At 36.6% G+C, this 18,786-nt stretch overlaps 2 protein-coding genes across 2 annotated transcripts; one reads left to right on the top strand and one right to left on the bottom strand.

The window, feature by feature from the left end:
• Nucleotides 1–317: 317 nt before the first annotated feature.
• On the top strand, nucleotides 318–8,039 carry LOC140772353 (calmodulin-binding receptor-like cytoplasmic kinase 3). Its single transcript, XM_073114387.1, has 7 exons — nucleotides 318–899; nucleotides 1,290–1,553; nucleotides 3,377–3,645; nucleotides 4,897–5,062; nucleotides 5,160–5,249; nucleotides 6,693–6,991; nucleotides 7,544–8,039. The coding sequence occupies exons 1-7, from the start codon at nucleotides 548–550 to the stop codon at nucleotides 7,751–7,753; spliced, it is 1,650 nt and encodes a 549-aa protein (XP_072970488.1). The 5' UTR covers nucleotides 318–547; the 3' UTR covers nucleotides 7,754–8,039.
• A 667-nt stretch (nucleotides 8,040–8,706) lies between these two features.
• LOC140772386 (putative chloride channel-like protein CLC-g) lies at nucleotides 8,707–12,769 on the bottom strand. The gene is made up of 7 exons (XM_073114439.1): nucleotides 12,475–12,769; nucleotides 12,183–12,383; nucleotides 11,913–12,090; nucleotides 11,158–11,420; nucleotides 10,731–11,000; nucleotides 9,378–10,497; nucleotides 8,707–9,245 (listed from the first exon to the last, which is right to left on the bottom strand). Exons 1-7 carry the CDS (start codon nucleotides 12,648–12,650, stop codon nucleotides 9,078–9,080), a joined length of 2,376 nt encoding a protein of 791 aa, XP_072970540.1. The 5' UTR covers nucleotides 12,651–12,769; the 3' UTR covers nucleotides 8,707–9,077.
• Between the last annotated feature and the right edge of the window lie 6,017 nt (nucleotides 12,770–18,786).

Raw genomic sequence — 18,786 nt, 5'->3', positions numbered from 1 at the left:
ACTTCAAATCTACATGTTAAGACATTTCCATCTTATTTTCCCATTTCTAATGTTTTGAAAATTTATTAGATCTAACTTTCACACTCCTAATTGAGCTCACATTACCACATATATCTTATAGTGAAAGCCAAACTATTCTATCTCTAGTTGTCCTTAGTTTATTGGAGGGGCCTACTTAAAAATAGTTGGCGTGAGAATAACGCAGCGTATTGTTCTCCCCCAATTTCTTACCCTCCCCAGACCACCGCCTCTTCCGTAGTTGAATACCACAAATTCACTGACCAGATGATAACGTCACCCCGCCAATTCCTATAACCTGAGCCGCCGGTTCCCAAGTTGCTTGTGCTCTGCTATTCTTTTTCCAGGCCAGCTGCAGAGAGCCCCGAGAAAGCCCTCGGCTTCCAAGTTTGGATTGGGGGGGCGTTTCCTTTCTCGATCTCTTTTCGAGGTGGGTCTGATCCAATCCGTCGAACTTGGGGTGGGGCGAGGTTAAATTTGGCGCAAGATGAGATCTTTTGGGAATATGGAGGTCCTTGTCTAGCTTTAAATGAGATTTTCTTTTAGGGGTTTCGGTGCTCAGATTGCGTTAAAGATGTCTGCGATTGCTCTGGGCCTCTTGCTGTTGGTATCGCCTTTGAATTTGGTTTCTGGGTCGGCTCGCTACCTTTCCAAAGATTGTGGTGTCGATCAGGTTGTGTACTTGGAGAATTCTGACGCACACTATCTTTCCATTAATCAGAATGAGATTGGAGATTCTGTTCTTGCTTGTGAGGTGTTGAAATCCTATTCTAAGAATGGGTGTTTCAACTGTGACCTGCAAGTGGAAGCATGGAGAGAGATTATTAAGGAGTTTTGTAGTGGAGATTTATTACCTAGAGAGGAGTGCATTACTACTACCGGTAAGCTCTACTCAAATGGATCATTTGTAATTTGGTGTAATTTTAATATGTGTGTGTACTTTATTTACTAGCAATGGAGAGGAAGTTAAATTGCATTTACTTAAGTGTTAAAATGGAGAGCAAGTTGAGATCTTTTGAACTAAATCCAACTTCCAGTTTCTTCAGCTTTTTTATTAAAAAAATAATATCTTTATCTTGATTGATGTTTTTTTTACTTTATTTATAATTCGCCTCTCTGATGAGAAGAATAGTAGTCAACTTATTTCCAGCTGAACCTTGCTATGATTTTCTTCTTTTCCTTGTGGATACTGATTGAATTGCTTTGACTGCTTATACCAGTGTGCAAACTAATCTGCTATAAAACATATATTTCTTTTATCTGTTATGCAGTGGATCTACATAGAAAGGCAGCGAGAAAACTTTTGCGGCATTTATCAGTGAATGCCTCAAACCTTGATTATCCGAGCAACGAGAAGGATCACTTCCAAGAAAATGCACAAGGTCATAATGTTTATTCAGATTCAGAGCCAGATAATCATCCATTGGCTGTACCAGGAATTATTCTTTTATGTTGCGGTTTGCTCTGTCCTTGCTTTCATCCTAAAAGAAAAGAAGCAAGCGAGCATAATGTTCTGCCCAATCAGCTAAATTCATGTGAGACATTCCAAAATTTCAGTTATTTTTTCTTGTCACCTGAAATCCTCTTTGTTTGAGCAAAAGTACTAGATATATGATTCTTTTATCATTGTACTGCAACCTGCTTTTTTGTCCCTTTGTGCATTGCAGCACTTTCAGTATAATTGTATAACTAAGTTGGCTTCTCTCGCTTATATCATAAGATAAATGTTAGAAAAGTACAATACATCTCCAACTTTCTTTAGTTTCAGATGGTAACAAATTATGTCAAAGCGTTTATGCTATTTACTAGTAAATGAATTCAGTTATTGTTTACTAACTGGTTGATACTTAGACTTTTAAGTTTAGCCTTTAAATGATATTTGCACTTATGCAGAATTAACCCGGTATTCTATTTTTAGGATTAATTATAAGCTGATTTCACTATGCTCTTAAATGTCCTAAACATTTTTTATTTTCTTATTAATTATTTCTGTTCCACTTCTATGGCTGTGAGACAATTTTACCTGTTCAATAATTTTATTTGGTACTTTTTCTGGATCATTGTGACTTCTTGGTTTACATCTTTAAATTAATATTTCTATGAAGTCAAATGTTTCCTTAAAAGCATGCAATCGAACTTCATTCTGACATGCAAATGCAGTATGACATCCTATCAAGTTGTTTTGGTTGCACAAGACGTACCTACCTAACTATGCACAATATCTTAGAGAATTCATTGTTGGCGGTAATTATTTGATTTCAAGAGTCACAAAAAATCCGATCGAGATTAAGTAAATAAATTAAATAGATTTACAGATTATAGAATATAAAATTCTATATAGTCGAGTCTAGTGTTGGACACTATTTCTTTAAGACCAATTCGTTCTCTACTGATTGCTTCTGAAACAGTGGACGTCGATCTCCCAGAATATAACGGCTGTCTTGCACTCGAAAGGAAACAGCTATTCGAATGCCTTGTCAAACCTGAACTGTGCTATACTCTCTCTCAAATATAGACTTAAGACTCAAATCAGACTTAGAAGGAATGAACTAAAATTCAGTGTCTTCAATTATGCAAACTGACAGCCTATTTATAAAATTAAACAGGCTCGACGAAAGGATGCAATTGGTCACGAATGGATGCACCATTTCGGGTCTGAAACCAATTAACAGTTATATTGTGAAGGGATGCACTATTTCTGGTCAGGTTCAACCAACTAACTGACCAATTAACCTTTCTAATTGAAGGGACACACCACTTCGACTTCGGGTAGGTTCCACCAACCAACTAACCCGAACCAGATCAGATTTGAACCCTTACATAGTACCATTTACTTACAAAATAGGTACCCCTTTTGGGGCTTAAAGCTCATAAGAAGTTTGTCACTTATATACTATACTAACATTTCTTAAATATTTAATATGGTACTAAAATTTTTTATTGCCATGATACCCAATTTAGAGCTAATTTTTATTCACTTCTCTTCATGGATTTGACTAAATGAATCTATAACAATAAAGTACTCTTTGAGCTAAATTAATTTCATCATTAGACCATCATTAATAATGTGTGGACCCCACTTAAAAGTTAGCTCAAAGTTAATAAAATATTTATGTTAAATACATGAAATTACCAACATTCATGAGATACTTTTGTGCCATAAATTGTACCTGTTCTCCTAATAGATAAAGCAAATGTAATTCCATATTCTCAAGGTCTCTGTTCTCTTACAACTAGGTGTCTTCGAACGGAAAGCACTATTGTTCTCATAAATTCAATCATTTTAGAATTATTGTCCAACTAATGATTAGCAAGTTTTGGACTAAGCAAACAATTCTCTTTTCTGATTCTTTTGCAGTGGATTCTCAATCATCTTTTGAAGTAAGCACATCCTCCGAAAAGATTCCACCAACTCCACGTAGAGTACCTCCTAGTCCATCTAGATTTTCTATGTCAATGTCACCTCAAGTGTCTAGAATTGGATCAGTACAGTTGAGCATTCATCAGATTGTGAAGGCTACTCAGAACTTTTCACCATCACTGAAGTTAGGGGAAGGAGGATTTGGAACAGTATACAAGGCCATACTGCCTACTGGTCAAGTTGTTGCTATTAAGCGAGCAAAGAAGGTAATCATTTCTGCTTCTGTTGCATGTTTGTTTAAGTAAAAAATTTAATAGATGTTGATACCTAAGTTAGATGCTACTGTACAAGCATGGTTCTCATTCTTGGAACCCACTTACATGATAATGTTGACTTATACGGATTGCATGTCCTAGTACTTATTTACTTTTGCAGTTTTGTTTTTATTTATTTTACAAGATACATCTCTACAGCTATTCCATATAAATGATTTGCTTTGTAGTGGGAGAAGAGATCTTTTTTTCAAGAGGGTTATCAAAGTTATATCTATAAGAATGTATATGATAATTTTAAATCAGATCTTTGTAAGTATTTAGGTGTGATCCGCAGCAGAGATACTTGGCGAACAACAATAACTAGAATTCCAAACTAGTGCATTGCATTCTAGCAAAAATCATCTCAACCTATAATACTTTTTTGAAATGCTGTACATCTCTACACTATGATACTAGTCTAGAACTCTAGAAGATAAAGGTTGTGATTCTAGATATAAATTCTTGTTATCTGACAGCATTTTAGGCAATAGATCGTCTGTTAAAAATAAGTCATGAGAACAGAGGAAAAAAGAGTTCACCTTGCATCTAACAACATTTAGAGGTTATCAGATCATATGAAAGCAATTCTCATCAAGCAAGCTGAAGGGATATTTGGGCAGTGGAAGACTGGAAGCATTTAATTCCCAAGCAAAAGAGAAAAAATAAAGAAGGTTGATCTAAAGTGATACTATGTGGAAGCCTGACAGGGAAGTCCTTGCTAGTGAATACACTACTTAGCAAATGTTTGGAGGTCCACAAGATCTCACCGAGGTTTACTTTTTCTTCACTTAATGCACACTCAGCAGCTTTCATGAACTGGCTCAGGTAGTGCATAAAATGAGTATCTTACAGGTTTACAAATTTTCATATCCTTTTGTTACATGGTTTTGACTGAACAGAGTAGACGAACATGCTTTCTCTATTAGTGTTCGTAGAAAATAAACTATGACTTAGAGAATCTATCATGTTGACTTTTGGAATATGTAAGTGAATGTGGTATTGTTCATGTCAACCCTCATTTAGTTGATGTAACTTTATAATGGTAAGAGAACATTTGCCTGTGGCTTGCCAAACTCTAAGATACCTTGATATTCAGAGCTGGCTTCCAGTCGCAAAGCTTTCTTCATGTCCTTTATGTGTTAATTAGTTGATAAATTTTATAATTTTTCTGGGGGCACTCTCTTCATTATAAGCTTTTGACAGGATCAATTTCCAGCTATGGGAGATGAATTCAATAATGAGGTTGAATTGCTTGCAAAAATTGATCATAGGAGCTTAGTGAGGTTACTAGGTTACACAGACAAAGGAACTGAGCGCATTATCATCACTGAATTTGTTCCAAATGGTACACTCAGAGAGCACCTAGATGGTAAGTTGCATTTACACTTGTTATCTTATTTTATCTTATTTTACTTATTTTATATTTATGAAATGCTTTTGTACATGCAACTGTTTTTATCCTGCAGGGCAGCGTGGGAAAATTCTTGATTTCAACCAACGACTGGAAATAGCTATTGATGTCGCTCATGCACTGGCTTATCTCCATCTATATGCAGGTAGGGTTGTCAATATAAAAAACAGATGCCCTTATTGAACATAAAACTATCTGACAAGTTTTCTTATCTTTCTAGAAGTCCCTTCTTTTTCTATGACTGAGTTCAGTATCATTTATTTAGTATGAATGAAGTCAATGAACATGGCTGTCAAAGACATCAATTCAGAAATATTCCTTTAACCATTTGTTTTGAACATAGCTCATGATAATTTTGTATTTGTGGAATGAAAACATTGAAGCACTTTTATGTTTCATTTTTCTCATTTACGAGCAACATTAGACATAATGCCAAGTTCATGAAGAACAGGCATTTCATTGCAATCTTTATTCTTCAGATCAAAACCTAGCATGTCAAGGTCCCTGTTCCTTACCAACAGAGTGGCACCAACTTATTTTGTGCTTCTCAAAGTCTCAATGGAATTGTTGGAATTATGTCCTTTGTTAATCAAGAGTTGTAACTATCATGGAACCTTCCGCTTGTAGTCTATTTAGTATTCATGCACCAAAGAGGTTAGGATGTTCTTAAAGTCTAAAGTCTCTAGGTGGTCAGAAGTTGGATAAAATCATAAAGTCCACCTACTTCATTGAGGAAGACAGTAATTTACGAGAAGCTAGTAGTAGGAGATATAGGTAAGACAGTAATTTTTGGTCAAGGTTCTAACATTCAAGTGTAACAACATTTATTTCTGCAGAGCCTTTTTTAGAAGTTGACTTTGGAAGACAAATTTGCCTGACCAGAATGTTAAGATGGATGAGTAGTGTTTGTGGGGGAAAAAAAGGAAATAATAATAGCAGACAAAAGCTAGGGTGAGCATCCATAGAAGATAAGTTACACAGCAATCAATTAAGATGGTGTGGAGATCTCCAACAAAGAACCCACATTATTGCACCAATTATCATTTAATTAGAGGGTTTCTAAGGCAATGAGAAGACCGAAACTGAAGTCGGAAGAAGTAATGAGAAAAGACATGTGAGCTCCTGATTTGACACCTTTATTGATGATACATGATGTCTGAAGACTCTAAACTAGCTAAATGAGTAATTTTTTTTTCTATTTGGGGCTCATTTCAAATGACTAGAAAAGACATGAGCTCTCTCTCTCTCTCTCTCTCTCTAAAAATCACACACACATACGTGCACACAACACACTTGGGCACACTTGCTCTCTCACTTGGATACACTCACAAAAACAGAAAAGCATGCACACACTCAGAGTAGGACCCTTGGTACTCTCAGTTATTGATGCATATGTCCTGTATCTTGGTGCTTGCAACTTCTATTCTTCATTTAGTATACTTCAAATCCTGTTCTGGTGGTGAACTAGTATATATATGATTTACTTTCTAAGTCTTCTTAGCCTGTTTGCATATTCTCCATTCGTCTGCTGCGCCAGCTATGGTACTTAGAATTAACACTTCGACTCTGAATGTGACAATGTAAACAGAAAAGACAATAATCCATCGAGATGTTAAGTCATCAAACATTCTGCTGACAGAAAACTATAGAGCCAAAGTATCTGACTTTGGATTTGCAAGAAGTGGTCCTACTGACACAGAGAAGACCCATATCTCAACAAAAGTGAAAGGAACAGCTGGCTATCTCGATCCAGAGTACCTGAGGACTTACCAACTTACGCCTAAGAGTGATGTGTTTTCCTTTGGTATACTACTAATAGAAATACTTTCTGCAAGGCGCCCAGTAGAAGTGAAGAAAGTTCCAGAAGAGAAGATTACTGTCAGATGGGTAAGCAGTAGGATCCTTCTTGAATGCAAATAATCATTCAGTAGAAATATTTCTGGAAAATCATATATCCACTGTGAAATGTCAACTTTCTCAAAAAAATTACAGGGTCTTACTTAATTTGTGTTAGAATAGTGTTAGAATGCAAAATATAAAAACTACCGTTTTTAACAGCTAAAATAACTATTTTTAGAATGTTAAAAGTTGCTTTTAAAATAGTTAGTGAATTAATATGGTATTAGAACAGAGGTTTTTGGTTCGAATCTCACCAGATTCATATGTTATTTAAAATATATCATCTTCACTTATGTAAGTTAAAGTTCATTTGGACTTTTCAAAATATCTTAAACATAAAAATGGGGAGGAATGTGAGAATATTAAATGTTAAAAAACCGTTTACTTAAAGCTTTCAAAGTAATTGATAAGTTAACAGTTTAGTTCTCAGATATACTATTATACATCTTGGTGTCATGGATTAGCCTCATAATGATGTGAAGGGAGCCTTATGCTCTAGGAATCTTGGACATCATTTTACTGAAGAATTACCTTGTGCAGGCTTTCAAGAAATTTAACGAGGGCAATGTGAAAGTTATCGTAGATCCTTTGTTGGAAGAAGCTATAGATGACAAGGTAGTTGAAAAGTTGCTTAGTTTGGCATTCCAGTGTGCTGCTCCTACACGTTCCGATCGCCCTGACATGAAAGAAGTTGGAGAACAGCTATGGGAAGTGAGAAAAGAGTACGTGAAGAGTCTCCGAAGCATATGAAGTTCCTCTTCCATCTGAACACTGTGGATGCATTGAACAGTATAAAGAAATTTAGTGCTACGCCCTTTTATCCGGGATAGGATGTCATGATGAACTCAAATTTCTTTATTTCTTTCAACTTTACGCTTCCATATTACGATCATTTTGCGGTATAAATACTTCGGTGGTTAGTTCATAAGATCAGCTATCCTTTTTCAGATGTATTGTGTTCTGTAAATATTGGGAATATCTCTTGTTGATGTACTAGTAGTTGTTCTTCATATAAATTCATTAGGTTATTCTTCCATTGGTCTGAGTTTTTATTCTCGAAAATCTATGAAAACCACAGTACCTTTTGCTTTTATTGACATTAACACCTTGACATTAGCTTGCTTAATTGATAGTTACTATAAAAATTAGTTAATTTAACTATATATGTGTAATGATCGTAGTGCCCCTTAGCTTAGCATGCCCTATTCTCCTATTCACCTCTCGGAAAATATCTTTGGGCACTAATGTTTTAGTTTTTATGGATAAGGAGTGCTTATCTCTTAAAATAGTCTTATTAGTTATATTTATTTACAGTTTAGCAATCAAACATAAATGTTTACATATATTTATTCAAAATAATTATTATAATTTTATCCATATTTTACGGTAAATAAAAAAAATATGAGTAAAGTTATAGATATGCTTAATTTGTATTTAAGAGGTGCATATTAATTTCCCCAAGTCCGGGTTCCCGGGTTAAGAACCTCAAAGCATACTAAGACAAATTGAAGTTGGAACTTCATTGACTATGTTGGCGGTGGTGGGCGGTTGGCGAACCTGATCGGAAAAGAAGCAATCTGGGTTGACCCTGATATATTTTTGTGCCATTTTTGTGGTAACTCAAAAAGACCTCGCCAATTAATTTTTTCCTCTCAACATGATTAATTTCTTTTTCTTGTCAGAAATATGCAACCACTTAGACCTATCAACAAGACTGTACTCTTAAATATCAATGAAACAGTGTTAGAGATGCAACCGCAGCCTCCTTTTAGAATTCAAAGCTACAATTCCAAGTTTCAGAATATTATCAAATATTTTACAGATGATCATACATTAAAAGCAAAGTTAAAATTGGCATTGAGGAACAGCCATCTGCGCCGAGTTCTGGTACTGTGATATGGTCTACTATCGACCCTCTGCACGTCTGGAGTAGGAATTTTGAATGCAAGGACTTGCCTGCAGCTACATTTGCAATAGATAAACAATCTAAAGATTTTGCAATTGACAAACAATTCCGAAGAATGCATCATTCCATGATCAGCTCAACTCTCTCTTAGGCATGAAATTGTTGGATTCAAGAACATTGTGCGAGCCACATAAGGAAAGCCCTAAAGAACTTCGACACCGTGGACATCCGCCAACCCAATCGCTTCCATCTGCTTCTCATCAGGTAAGGATGCAGCCCCAGTATGTGTTCAGGCATAAAATCGTGTCTCGTGAGTATGCCGACTATTGGTGCCCTCTGAAATGCTCACAAAAGCAGCACACAAAAATTCGAAGAGAAGCATCAAGTAGAGCGAAAAATTATATAACGAGTATAGAAACTGATATTAGTTCTAGAAAGAGAAGTTTGAGTTAGAATGAGTTCACATACATCTGATGACTTTGGTACAACTAAGAGGTGCCTCAGGCCAACTTCACGGAAAAGTATCAGAGCTTTTGCCAGTGACATTGTCTCTACCACAGTATAAGGTGAGGTGTTGGTAAAGGGATGCAAATCAACGAACATGTCCATCTCTTCTGCAGTGACATCGATGTCATCAATGCTGTCATGTTTGCCAGATCCACGCTTATCGAAATCAGCAGCCACAAATTTCTTCGATGTGTTCACGCCCGAAAGTGAGCAAGTTGCTAGGAAATCCTTCTTCTTTAGCAAAACTAGAAGGTGTGCTCGAAGGACTAGCCCATAGAGTACAGGAGAAGGTGAGAATGGCGGTTCATCGATGACTGGAAATGCATGATGCCCAGTTGTCTTTAAGATATGGACTATGTGAGCGACTTTTTCAACGCCATTGAAGATTCTCAAGGGGCCTGCAACCACATCGCTGACGGTGAGCTGCCTCATGTATGGCTCTGCATGGCCTTCAAGATAAGGAAGCCCCTTCAGTTGTAGAATCATGTCATAAATATTTGAGTTGAAAGAGTCTGCCACAGATTTAGAGATCAAGAGAACCATCATAACTAGTGGAAGCAGTAACAAGTTGTTGGTTAGCTCTAAGATGATCACACATACAGATACTGTCATCCTCATAGTTCCACCAAGAAAGGAGGCAGAACCAAGGATTGCAACAAGGCCATGGTCTAGTTTCGAGTGTGAACCAATCAACATAGCAACTAGGCGTCCATACGTCGCCCCTGTCAAAATGATGGGCACAAAAAGACCAAAAGGAGCCACCACACCATAGCTCAAGATGCCAAGAATGTAAGAGGAGAAGAAGAAAAGCAGCATGGAAATTGGATGGTAAAAGTCATTTGTTCCAGCACTGTAGAGACTTCTTATGGCATCGTCATTGGTGTTGAAGAATAAGCTAGCTAGATCATTGTAGTGATTCGGAGGACAGTTGAACTTCTTGAACCTGTTTGTGGATGGGCAACCTCCATTCATCATATCTGGACAAGGTCTGCAAGATGCATACCAAGGCAGCACAAATAGGCACAAGGAAGTGAATAGGGACACAGTTGCAGCAAGAAGCAGCTTGTGTGCACGGCCTCTCCTGAAAGTACAAAGAGAGACTGCAACTTAGCAACAGAAAGTGTTCTTTTACTTCCAAATTTGCATAACAACAAACAAAGCTTAAAATAAGTAGACTATCTACTACTAAGTACTCATCAAATAACATAAACAGGGAAATCAACAATGTAACCCAATAACATACACCACACAACCACACTAATATAGAGAGAGAGAGAGAGAGAAAGAGGGAGGGAGGGAGGGAGAGAGAGCTACTCATTAATCAGGTTGTATATTCGTAGAACTTTTGACATGAAGTAGTTGTAGAGACTCCCCAATACTCCCCCAATAACTCCAAGAAGGATCACTGGAGGTAAATCTGCAAAGTGATAAGTCATTTCATCTGATGTAACGTCGTACATTATAAGCCCGCCCTTCCCAAACAAGCCACACTGCCCACTATTGCAGATGTTAATGAATAATCGAAGCACGACAGCAACTACTGCTGTTGTGAAAAATGATCTCCAGATTAATGCACTTCTCCACCTGCAATATCATCAAGCCAAGCATTGTTCCCATAAAGAAGAGATGAAGAGAAAGATGGCATTGCCTTTTTGAGGTGAGAGTTCTAAGATCTAGTAAGGCATGATCAAATCTAGCAATTGTGAGAAGAATTATGAGCAAGAAGGAAGTCACGAAATACCATGATGATAGTGATTCAAGAGCAAATAGAACACCACCAACTGGGGCACGGAAAGCTGCAGCAGCTCCAGCACCAGCTCCAATGGTGACAAGATCACGCCTGTCTCTGTCATTTTTGAAGTATCTCAGCCATTTACATGTCATATGGTACTTACTGGATCCACCCTGCCCAAACAAAGCTGCAATACATGCACCAGTGTGCACCATGGGCCCAGCTTTACCCACATGGATAGATGATGATACAGCAGCAATGCAGCCTAGAATCTGCAATTCGGACCAAAAATACTAAAATTTTTGTGCAATTACTACTCAGAGATCTGACAACTATCACTCTGTACTTAGTATTCAAGTGATAAGGAGTGGGAAGAGTTCAAATATGAAAGAATTCATCTCTGGATTCGGTTAACAAATGCAGGTAATGTCACACAGAACCGCACTTGAGTTTAAGTTGCATTAAACTTTTCGATTTCTAATTGCAATTGTACATCCAATTGGAAGACCAAAAGAGCCTTAGAGTATCTTCATTGAAATTAGATCTCCCTGGCCTTTTGATTCAAATACACAATAAGATAAGCTCAAAGCTACTAAAGTTCAATTATGTTCATATTGGTGATTCAAGGTTTCTAAAAAGTGATTGAGATCAATACAGTACAAGGTAAAAGTGGTACTTGTGAAGTACCCATCAACTACTTTACCCCTAATATTATTCATCTTTCTACTATGCATAAATCAAATTGGACAGCTTAAAAATCACACCTTGACAACAAGAGTCCTCAGAGAGAAAATATTAGGAGCATCCACACCATTCAAGTAAGCCTTCACCTCCGGGATCCCAGATCCCCCGGCCGCCGGCGAAACAAATGCCGTTATCACCGACGCAAACATCAAAAGAACCAAATTCGAAGAAGCAAACACACCAAAAGCAGTCCAATACCTACACTCAAATGAAAAGGATGAAGAAAAACAACAAACCCAGTTAAATTCCATCCAAGAAAAAAAAATCCACTTTTTATTTAATATGCGTACTTCTTCTCCTCCATAAACTTTGAAATCGCGACGAATTTAAACCCAGCAATGTTCTCGACCGCGAGGTTATTGAAGAATACAACAGCGGCCACAATAATTCCTATCAGGAAGCAAAACGTCCACTTGAGGAAAACGTATCGCAGTATGTGGGATCTCCCTCGGCTCCTCCAGTTCTGGTTGACGAGGTCGTTCTCGATCAATCTGAGCTCGTATAAAACTCATTAGACCCAAAACGATAACGAAGCTAAAAGAGAGCAAAAACAGAGCAAAAGAAGAGATGGGCATAGATTACTCGTAGTCGAGGCTCTCAATTGGGCAAGGATTGGAGCCAATGATGGCTATTTGGGAGGTGTTATTTGGCGCACTGCGGCGGAGATGGATGGTGCTGTGACGCAAGAAAGGTTCCATGAGAGACGAGCTTTGCTCGTCTTCTTCATTGTGCTCTTCTTGGAGAACCACAGAAGCCATTAGAGCTTAGAGAACGATGAGGGGTAAGAAAAAAGTAGTAGTTTTGGAGAACAAGTAGAGAGGAAGGAGATGAGCGCAGACATTGCTACTGTACATTTAAACGACCATAGAATTTTGCAACCAATCTCGGAAAACATTAACTACCCAAACTCACCAAAAAGAAAAACAGTAGGATTTCTCACTCTCAGACGAGAGAAAAAGAAAGTAATGTGAATTAATTCGAATAAAATTGTAATGCTGGATATATTTTTTCTTAATTGACACCCAATTAATGAGAGTTTTTGAAAGCCTCACTGTGGTTACAAGTAAACTTTAGTATACGAACTTATATATATTGAACTGAGGTGCAACTATTCATTTTTTTTATTATTTTTCTGACGTAAACTGGTAATTAAAATAATTCTCTCCTTAAGAAAAATAAATTTAATTAAAAAAATGGTGCTTCTTTTGGTAAGTAAACGAGTCACTTTATTTATTTATTTATTTATTTATTTTGAAAGTGACTATTTTTTCTCTTTTTTTTTTAAATAACTAAACAATAAAAGAGTAAGTAAAACTGTAATTAAGATTCATTAGAAGAACAAGATAATTTATTTATATTCAGGGAATTTTCTTTTTACCGATCTTTGCAAAAAGATGCACCAATAGGCAGCACTGCATCCAAAGTTCCAAACCACATGCAAATGGCATGGATTATCTGATGCCAAGGGCCCCACTGACCTCATCCTCTTGTCTTCACATGTATTAATAATTAGTGTATATATATTGTTTTTCTTAAGAGGCATCATGGATTGATTCATGGGCATGGCCCCTTGTTTGGTTTGCTAGTTCTTGTATCATTAGGATTGTTTGAGCTAAATTGGGTCCCACCCACTTAATGATTGGTGCTGACTCAGTAACTGGATTAAAGTTTAACTAGATAATGTAACCATTATTTGTGGCCTTCTCATGGTGCGTACTATCTGATGCGATCCGGATAAAATCGAATTATATTATTGAGACATTGGCTTAATGGATTGAGTCTAATTATCTTATTTGGTTATTTATTTTAGTTAGAGCCTTAGTAGGTTAGAATTTTATTTAATTAGCTAAATTCAATTCTGTGTAGTTTTAGAAAAATATTCGTATAATATTCGACGGACATTCGAATAATATCAAATTAATTGGATAAGATTCCCAACCTCCAATTCTACAACTTTGATATTCACGATTTCTCCAGATTTGGAATCTCTAATTTGTTAGGGTTTTAAGTTAGTTGTTTGAGTCCCTAGGCAAGCCTCTATAAATATGTGGAGGAAATCATAATTGGAGTTGGATATAATAATTGAAACTAGCATTGTGACTTTTATCTCCTTCTCTATTTGCTTTAGTCATTAGCTGCCTCTCCAATTTCCTTCCTTCCACCGCCTAAGTCTTTGGTCGGCTTTGTCTAACTCCTAATCCCCCTCTTCTATAATAACTTCCCTCCTTTCACACTAAAGAATTAACCTAGCACCTATCTAGCCATTGAAGAGCTATCAAGCTAAGGTTTATCTGACCTTCGGCCACTGTTTGACTGATATCTCAAAATATAGCCATCCAAACCATGATCTTGGATTAGTTGGAAAGCTCTTTTCAAGGGCGACAACATATCCAAAATTCAATAACATCTATCGATTATCTACAACTCTCTTCGAAAGTCACGTCCTCAATCTGAGTCTAGAACAGTTACGGATCGGATCAAATAATAAGATATGAGCTCTCGTGTGCATCTCCTATTATAAATTATATACACTTCATTATAAAAAAATAAATACACTTGGTTTCTAAGAGTTTATTTTTGAAAAATGTCAGTAGACATATAATTCATTAAGCTTCATATACACTAAAAAAAGGGAGATATGATAATATCTTGTAACAAGTCCCATACTTAACTGAAAACTATCAGTTTGTAACAAAATAAGTACTAACGTAAATAAAAAATAATTGGAGGAGATAGGGGTCTCTTAGCCTGCAAAGAAGAAAATATTGCAAGAGACTTAAACTTAGAGTGCACCTCATCAAAGGGTCAGCGTCTTATGGCTTATCTAAAAAAATAGAATCAACACGTACAGAGACTTGCCAACCCAACTAGACAAGTAAACAAATTACTAAAATCGGATCAGACTAGCCACCAAAACAACATCCAACACAAGCATGTCTAGTCCACAATAGGGCGGCAGGGTGCTCAACCATTGCTAGTCTTAGCAGAGTCACTAGCGGTTAACAACTGTAGTAAGAGGAGGCCCGACGAGGGGGCAGTGAGGTATGGGAGGATGACGGCCACGGGGGATACTGAGAATGGTCGTTGCCTAGGCTCTGACAGACCAACACGACCACCATAGCATGAGGCGGAGGCGGGAAAAAGGCGAGAGGCCGAAGAAGCGACAACTGAATAGGTGGATAGTAGGGGTTGAGACTTAATTTGAAATGGTAACCAAAGCAGGGACTACGGGTCGAAACTCGACCTGAAAAGGTAACCAAAGCGGGACTGTTGCGATAGAGACTACACCACTGAGAGGAAAAGGGGTTATGATAGGGGGAGGTGGAAAGAGAGCAGAGTGAAATACCAATAGAATGGGAGCGTAGAAGGGGCGACGATGTTGGAGAAGAAGAAGGTGTCAGTACTACCCACTTCAGCCAACCTCGAACCCAATGAGGAAGAGAAAAGAAAGGGGGAGAGAGGAAACCTTTAGGGGAGAAGGGCCTCTCCCCTCCTCTAGTACTCAGCTAGATGAGGGGAGTGGAGGGAACATCGACGAAAAAAACCCTTATGCGAGAGGGAGAAATATGACCGCCAAACCCTAGTAGAGCGCTAGAGTCGGTGCTAAGAAAAAAAAGCTACGAAGAAATGGAGATGGGTGAGATGATTTGTATAGTTTTTGAGTTAAATCTTGTTATTACTAAAATCTAAAATGTTATTTATAAAAATAGTCTTTACTTCTCCACTAATTTAAAATGCATCCTATAATTACTAATTAAAAAAGAAAAGCAGAATGTACACAATGCGAACTCTCTCACTAAAACTCAAGACTTTCTAAGAGTTTTTATTGAAGAAATGTCATTTTTTAAGAAAATTTTAGTAAATTATGGGAAGGGGCACTTATTCATATAATAATTTTTTCCATAACTTCCTAATGGGGTTGAAACTCTACCTACCTTGCACCATTCTAATGACACTAAAATCAGAGTCCACTTGAACCTTATTTTAAATACATTTTCTCCAATTAGTTAAAAAAATTATAATTATTCTTTTGTGGTTCAAACTAAGTTGCAACTGTTAGTCAACCATTAGAGAGATAGTTTTTAGTTATTTTATTATTTATTTATGATGGTAAATATTAATGATAATGAAACACAGGTAATTTTGAATAAAAATACCAACTGTTGTAATTTAATCTAATCCGCATAGGCTTTAAATTGAAGTATAATAGGGTAAGTCATAATTGAGATAAACCACAGAGGATAAGTGAGAACTTAATAAAATCATAATTAAACCAATTTCACTAAGAATTTCAATAGAGAAACACCCATATAATATGAGCCTTTTAGCCAACTATGTCTTATACGGCGTTATCATCTCATGTTATTAATCTATCATTTGTTTGACTTCAATTGCATGAGTTGGAATAGAGACATCTCTAATTGAAAATTGATTTTGTTTGCATTAAGAGCATCATATGATGATTACAAGACCCTACCTGAAATAAAAGAATACTTTAATTTTGTTCTTATTGTTATTTGTATAAAATATCTAGTTGGTTTAATTTAATTTTTTAGGAAGGATTGGGGATTTAAACCCCAATTAAAACTTCATTAAATAATGAAAAATAACAAAATGAACAAAGTTAAAATGCAAGGTTGTACATGAGACAGATATAAATAATTGTAACTCTAACTAAGGATGATTTAGTAATTTGAATAAATCCAGTCTCTGTGTTTGCCTCCTAAAGCATGCATAGATATTATTAATCAGTTAACTAGTGATTAAGTTTTTGATCAACTTTTGATCAATTCATTATCAAATGTAATTTCAGACACAAAAGCTAAACAGAGAAAACAGGTAACAATTAAAAGTCGAATTTACATTTGTACTCTTATCCTCTTTGAGGTAAAAAATGTATTTTTCTAAACTTTTATTTATATATCACTTCTAACCCTAATATATTTTTTTGAGGGAAAGCTCGCATGCGGAGTTAATTCAACTTCGAAAAGTTATAACGATAAGACTTGATACACAAAGAGTAGGGAAAATAGTACGATGATTCCTTGACACAAGTCCTATAAGGGCAAAGAGCCTCGCGTTCAGCATTCATAGCCTAATAACTGCAGGTTCCATTAGTTTAGCATGCTAAGGCATAGCTCTAAAAATTCATTAAGGCAGGAGGATTGAAGATTAACCACTTGTAACATAATATTAAAGAAGAGAGAAAAATCAACACCATCCTAATTCTACTGCAAAACAAAATAAAAGAAATGGCTAGGGACCACCAAAAAACACTACATCTGTGCCCTAGCAACACAAATGCTGGCAAGCATAGATAACTCTATGAACAGGTCTTGGCCTCTTTCAACTGGCATGGCAAAGAACACACTAAGTGAGGGAGAGGCCTCAAAGGTAGAGTTGTAGCGCTAGGTGCAGATTGGGTGGCTACCAAGCTTGGATCCGGCAAGGTGAAGAAAAGCGATGGCGGTAGTGAGGTGCGGCAGTAGGGAGTAAAAGCTACAAGGGGGTTTAGGATGACGTCCAAGCATAGCAGCAGAAGGCGGAAGGGAGCACCAGCAGTAGGGAATAGTGGTGATGGAAGACAACGTCCAAGTACAAATCTAGCGAGGAAAGAAGGAGAACGATGGAGGCGGTGAGAAGCATTGGATGGGAGGCACAGTGGCGTGGAAGTAAGAGGGAAAGGAATATACTGTGGCACACGACATATGACGACATCGTGAGGAAGGAGAATGGTAGCAAGGAGATGAGGGATCCGACTTTAAGGGGGAGGAAGAAAGAGGGGAAGGAGAACAAACAAGTGCTTCCTTTAGAAGAGATAAACCTTGTCGAGGACGACGAAGGAGAAATCTCTCTAGGAGGAAGGGAATATCTCTACGCCCAATCCTAGCAAAAACTAAGGCCACCGCAGAGCCGCAACTTTTCTCTCTAGAACCACCCTTTTAACTCTATTATAGTTTTGACATCAATGCAGCTTATAAAAGAAAAATGTCCCTTTTGATATACATCAACCGAGGTAGGGCCATGGATTTTCTAAAATTATTAAGTCCTATACCTTTTCTTTATCTCAAATCTCTCACACTTTTGTATTATTGGTATTGCAGATCTTCAAAAAAGAGAGAATACAAAGGACAAAAAGGTCAAAATTTTGATTCCTTACTGAAAAATACCTTTGATACAAATAAACTTACAAAGATGTATCCTCAATCATTGACAAAAGCCAAAACCACCAAAGGTGTAAACTATATATATATATATATATATATATAATCACTATATAATAATTACTTATCCCACGTATAATTTTTAGAGTAATATGCACTAAAAACACATAATTTTATTTATTTATTTGGTCATGCATATCTTTTTTTTCTTTCAACTTTACTTTCATTGGACTTTTTTTTAGGTGGTAAAGAGAGAGAAGTGCATTTATTACAATCTAAAATTTTATTATTATTACTAACTAATTTTAGTAGAGTTGGTAGGTATTTGACAGTGCAGTTAGCTTAGACGAATATCTTGACAATACAACGTCTTAGAGTAGGTTTTAGCGACGTTTGGTTCGGAGCAATTGTTCGGCGACACATATCTAACTTTCGAGCTCATAAATGATCATTTTTTTTTTCATTTTATAATCTAAAATTTTATTATTATTACTAACTAACTTTAGTAGAGTTAGTAGTTACTCGATAGTGTAGTTAGCTTAAACGAATAACTTGGCAACGCAACGTCTTAGAACAAGTTTTAGCGATATTTGGCTTGGAGTAATTGTTCGGCGACATATATCTAACTTTCGGGCTCATGAATGATCAAATTTTTTTTTTTTCATTTTGTCACTTGGTAAATATAAAGTTACAAATTATGAAATATAACTACAAAACTTGCAAAAATACA

This window comes from Typha angustifolia, chromosome 12, assembly GCF_048772165.1.
Source record: "Typha angustifolia cultivar Huaian chromosome 12, ASM4877216v1, whole genome shotgun sequence".
Taxonomy (NCBI): Eukaryota; Viridiplantae; Streptophyta; class Magnoliopsida; order Poales; family Typhaceae; genus Typha; species Typha angustifolia.
The sequence above is the reverse complement of the archived record's forward strand: the minus strand, read 5'-3'. Positions and strand labels throughout refer to the sequence as shown.

Coding starts and splice junctions, on each gene's coding strand:
- LOC140772386 (XM_073114439.1), bottom strand. CDS start 12,650: ATGGCTTCTGTGGTTCTCCAAGAAGAGCACAATGAAGAAGACGAGCAA. Junction 12,384..12,474: donor ATTGAGAGCCTCGACTACGA/GTAATCTATGCC, acceptor ATACGAGCTCAG/ATTGATCGAGAACGACCTCG. Junction 11,421..11,912: donor TGAGGACTCTTGTTGTCAAG/GTGTGATTTTTA, acceptor TCCGAATTGCAG/ATTCTAGGCTGCATTGCTGC.
- LOC140772353 (XM_073114387.1), top strand. CDS start 548: ATGAGATTTTCTTTTAGGGGTTTCGGTGCTCAGATTGCGTTAAAGATG. Junction 900..1,289: donor GGAGTGCATTACTACTACCG/GTAAGCTCTACT, acceptor TCTGTTATGCAG/TGGATCTACATAGAAAGGCA. Junction 5,063..5,159: donor ACTCAGAGAGCACCTAGATG/GTAAGTTGCATT, acceptor TTTATCCTGCAG/GGCAGCGTGGGAAAATTCTT.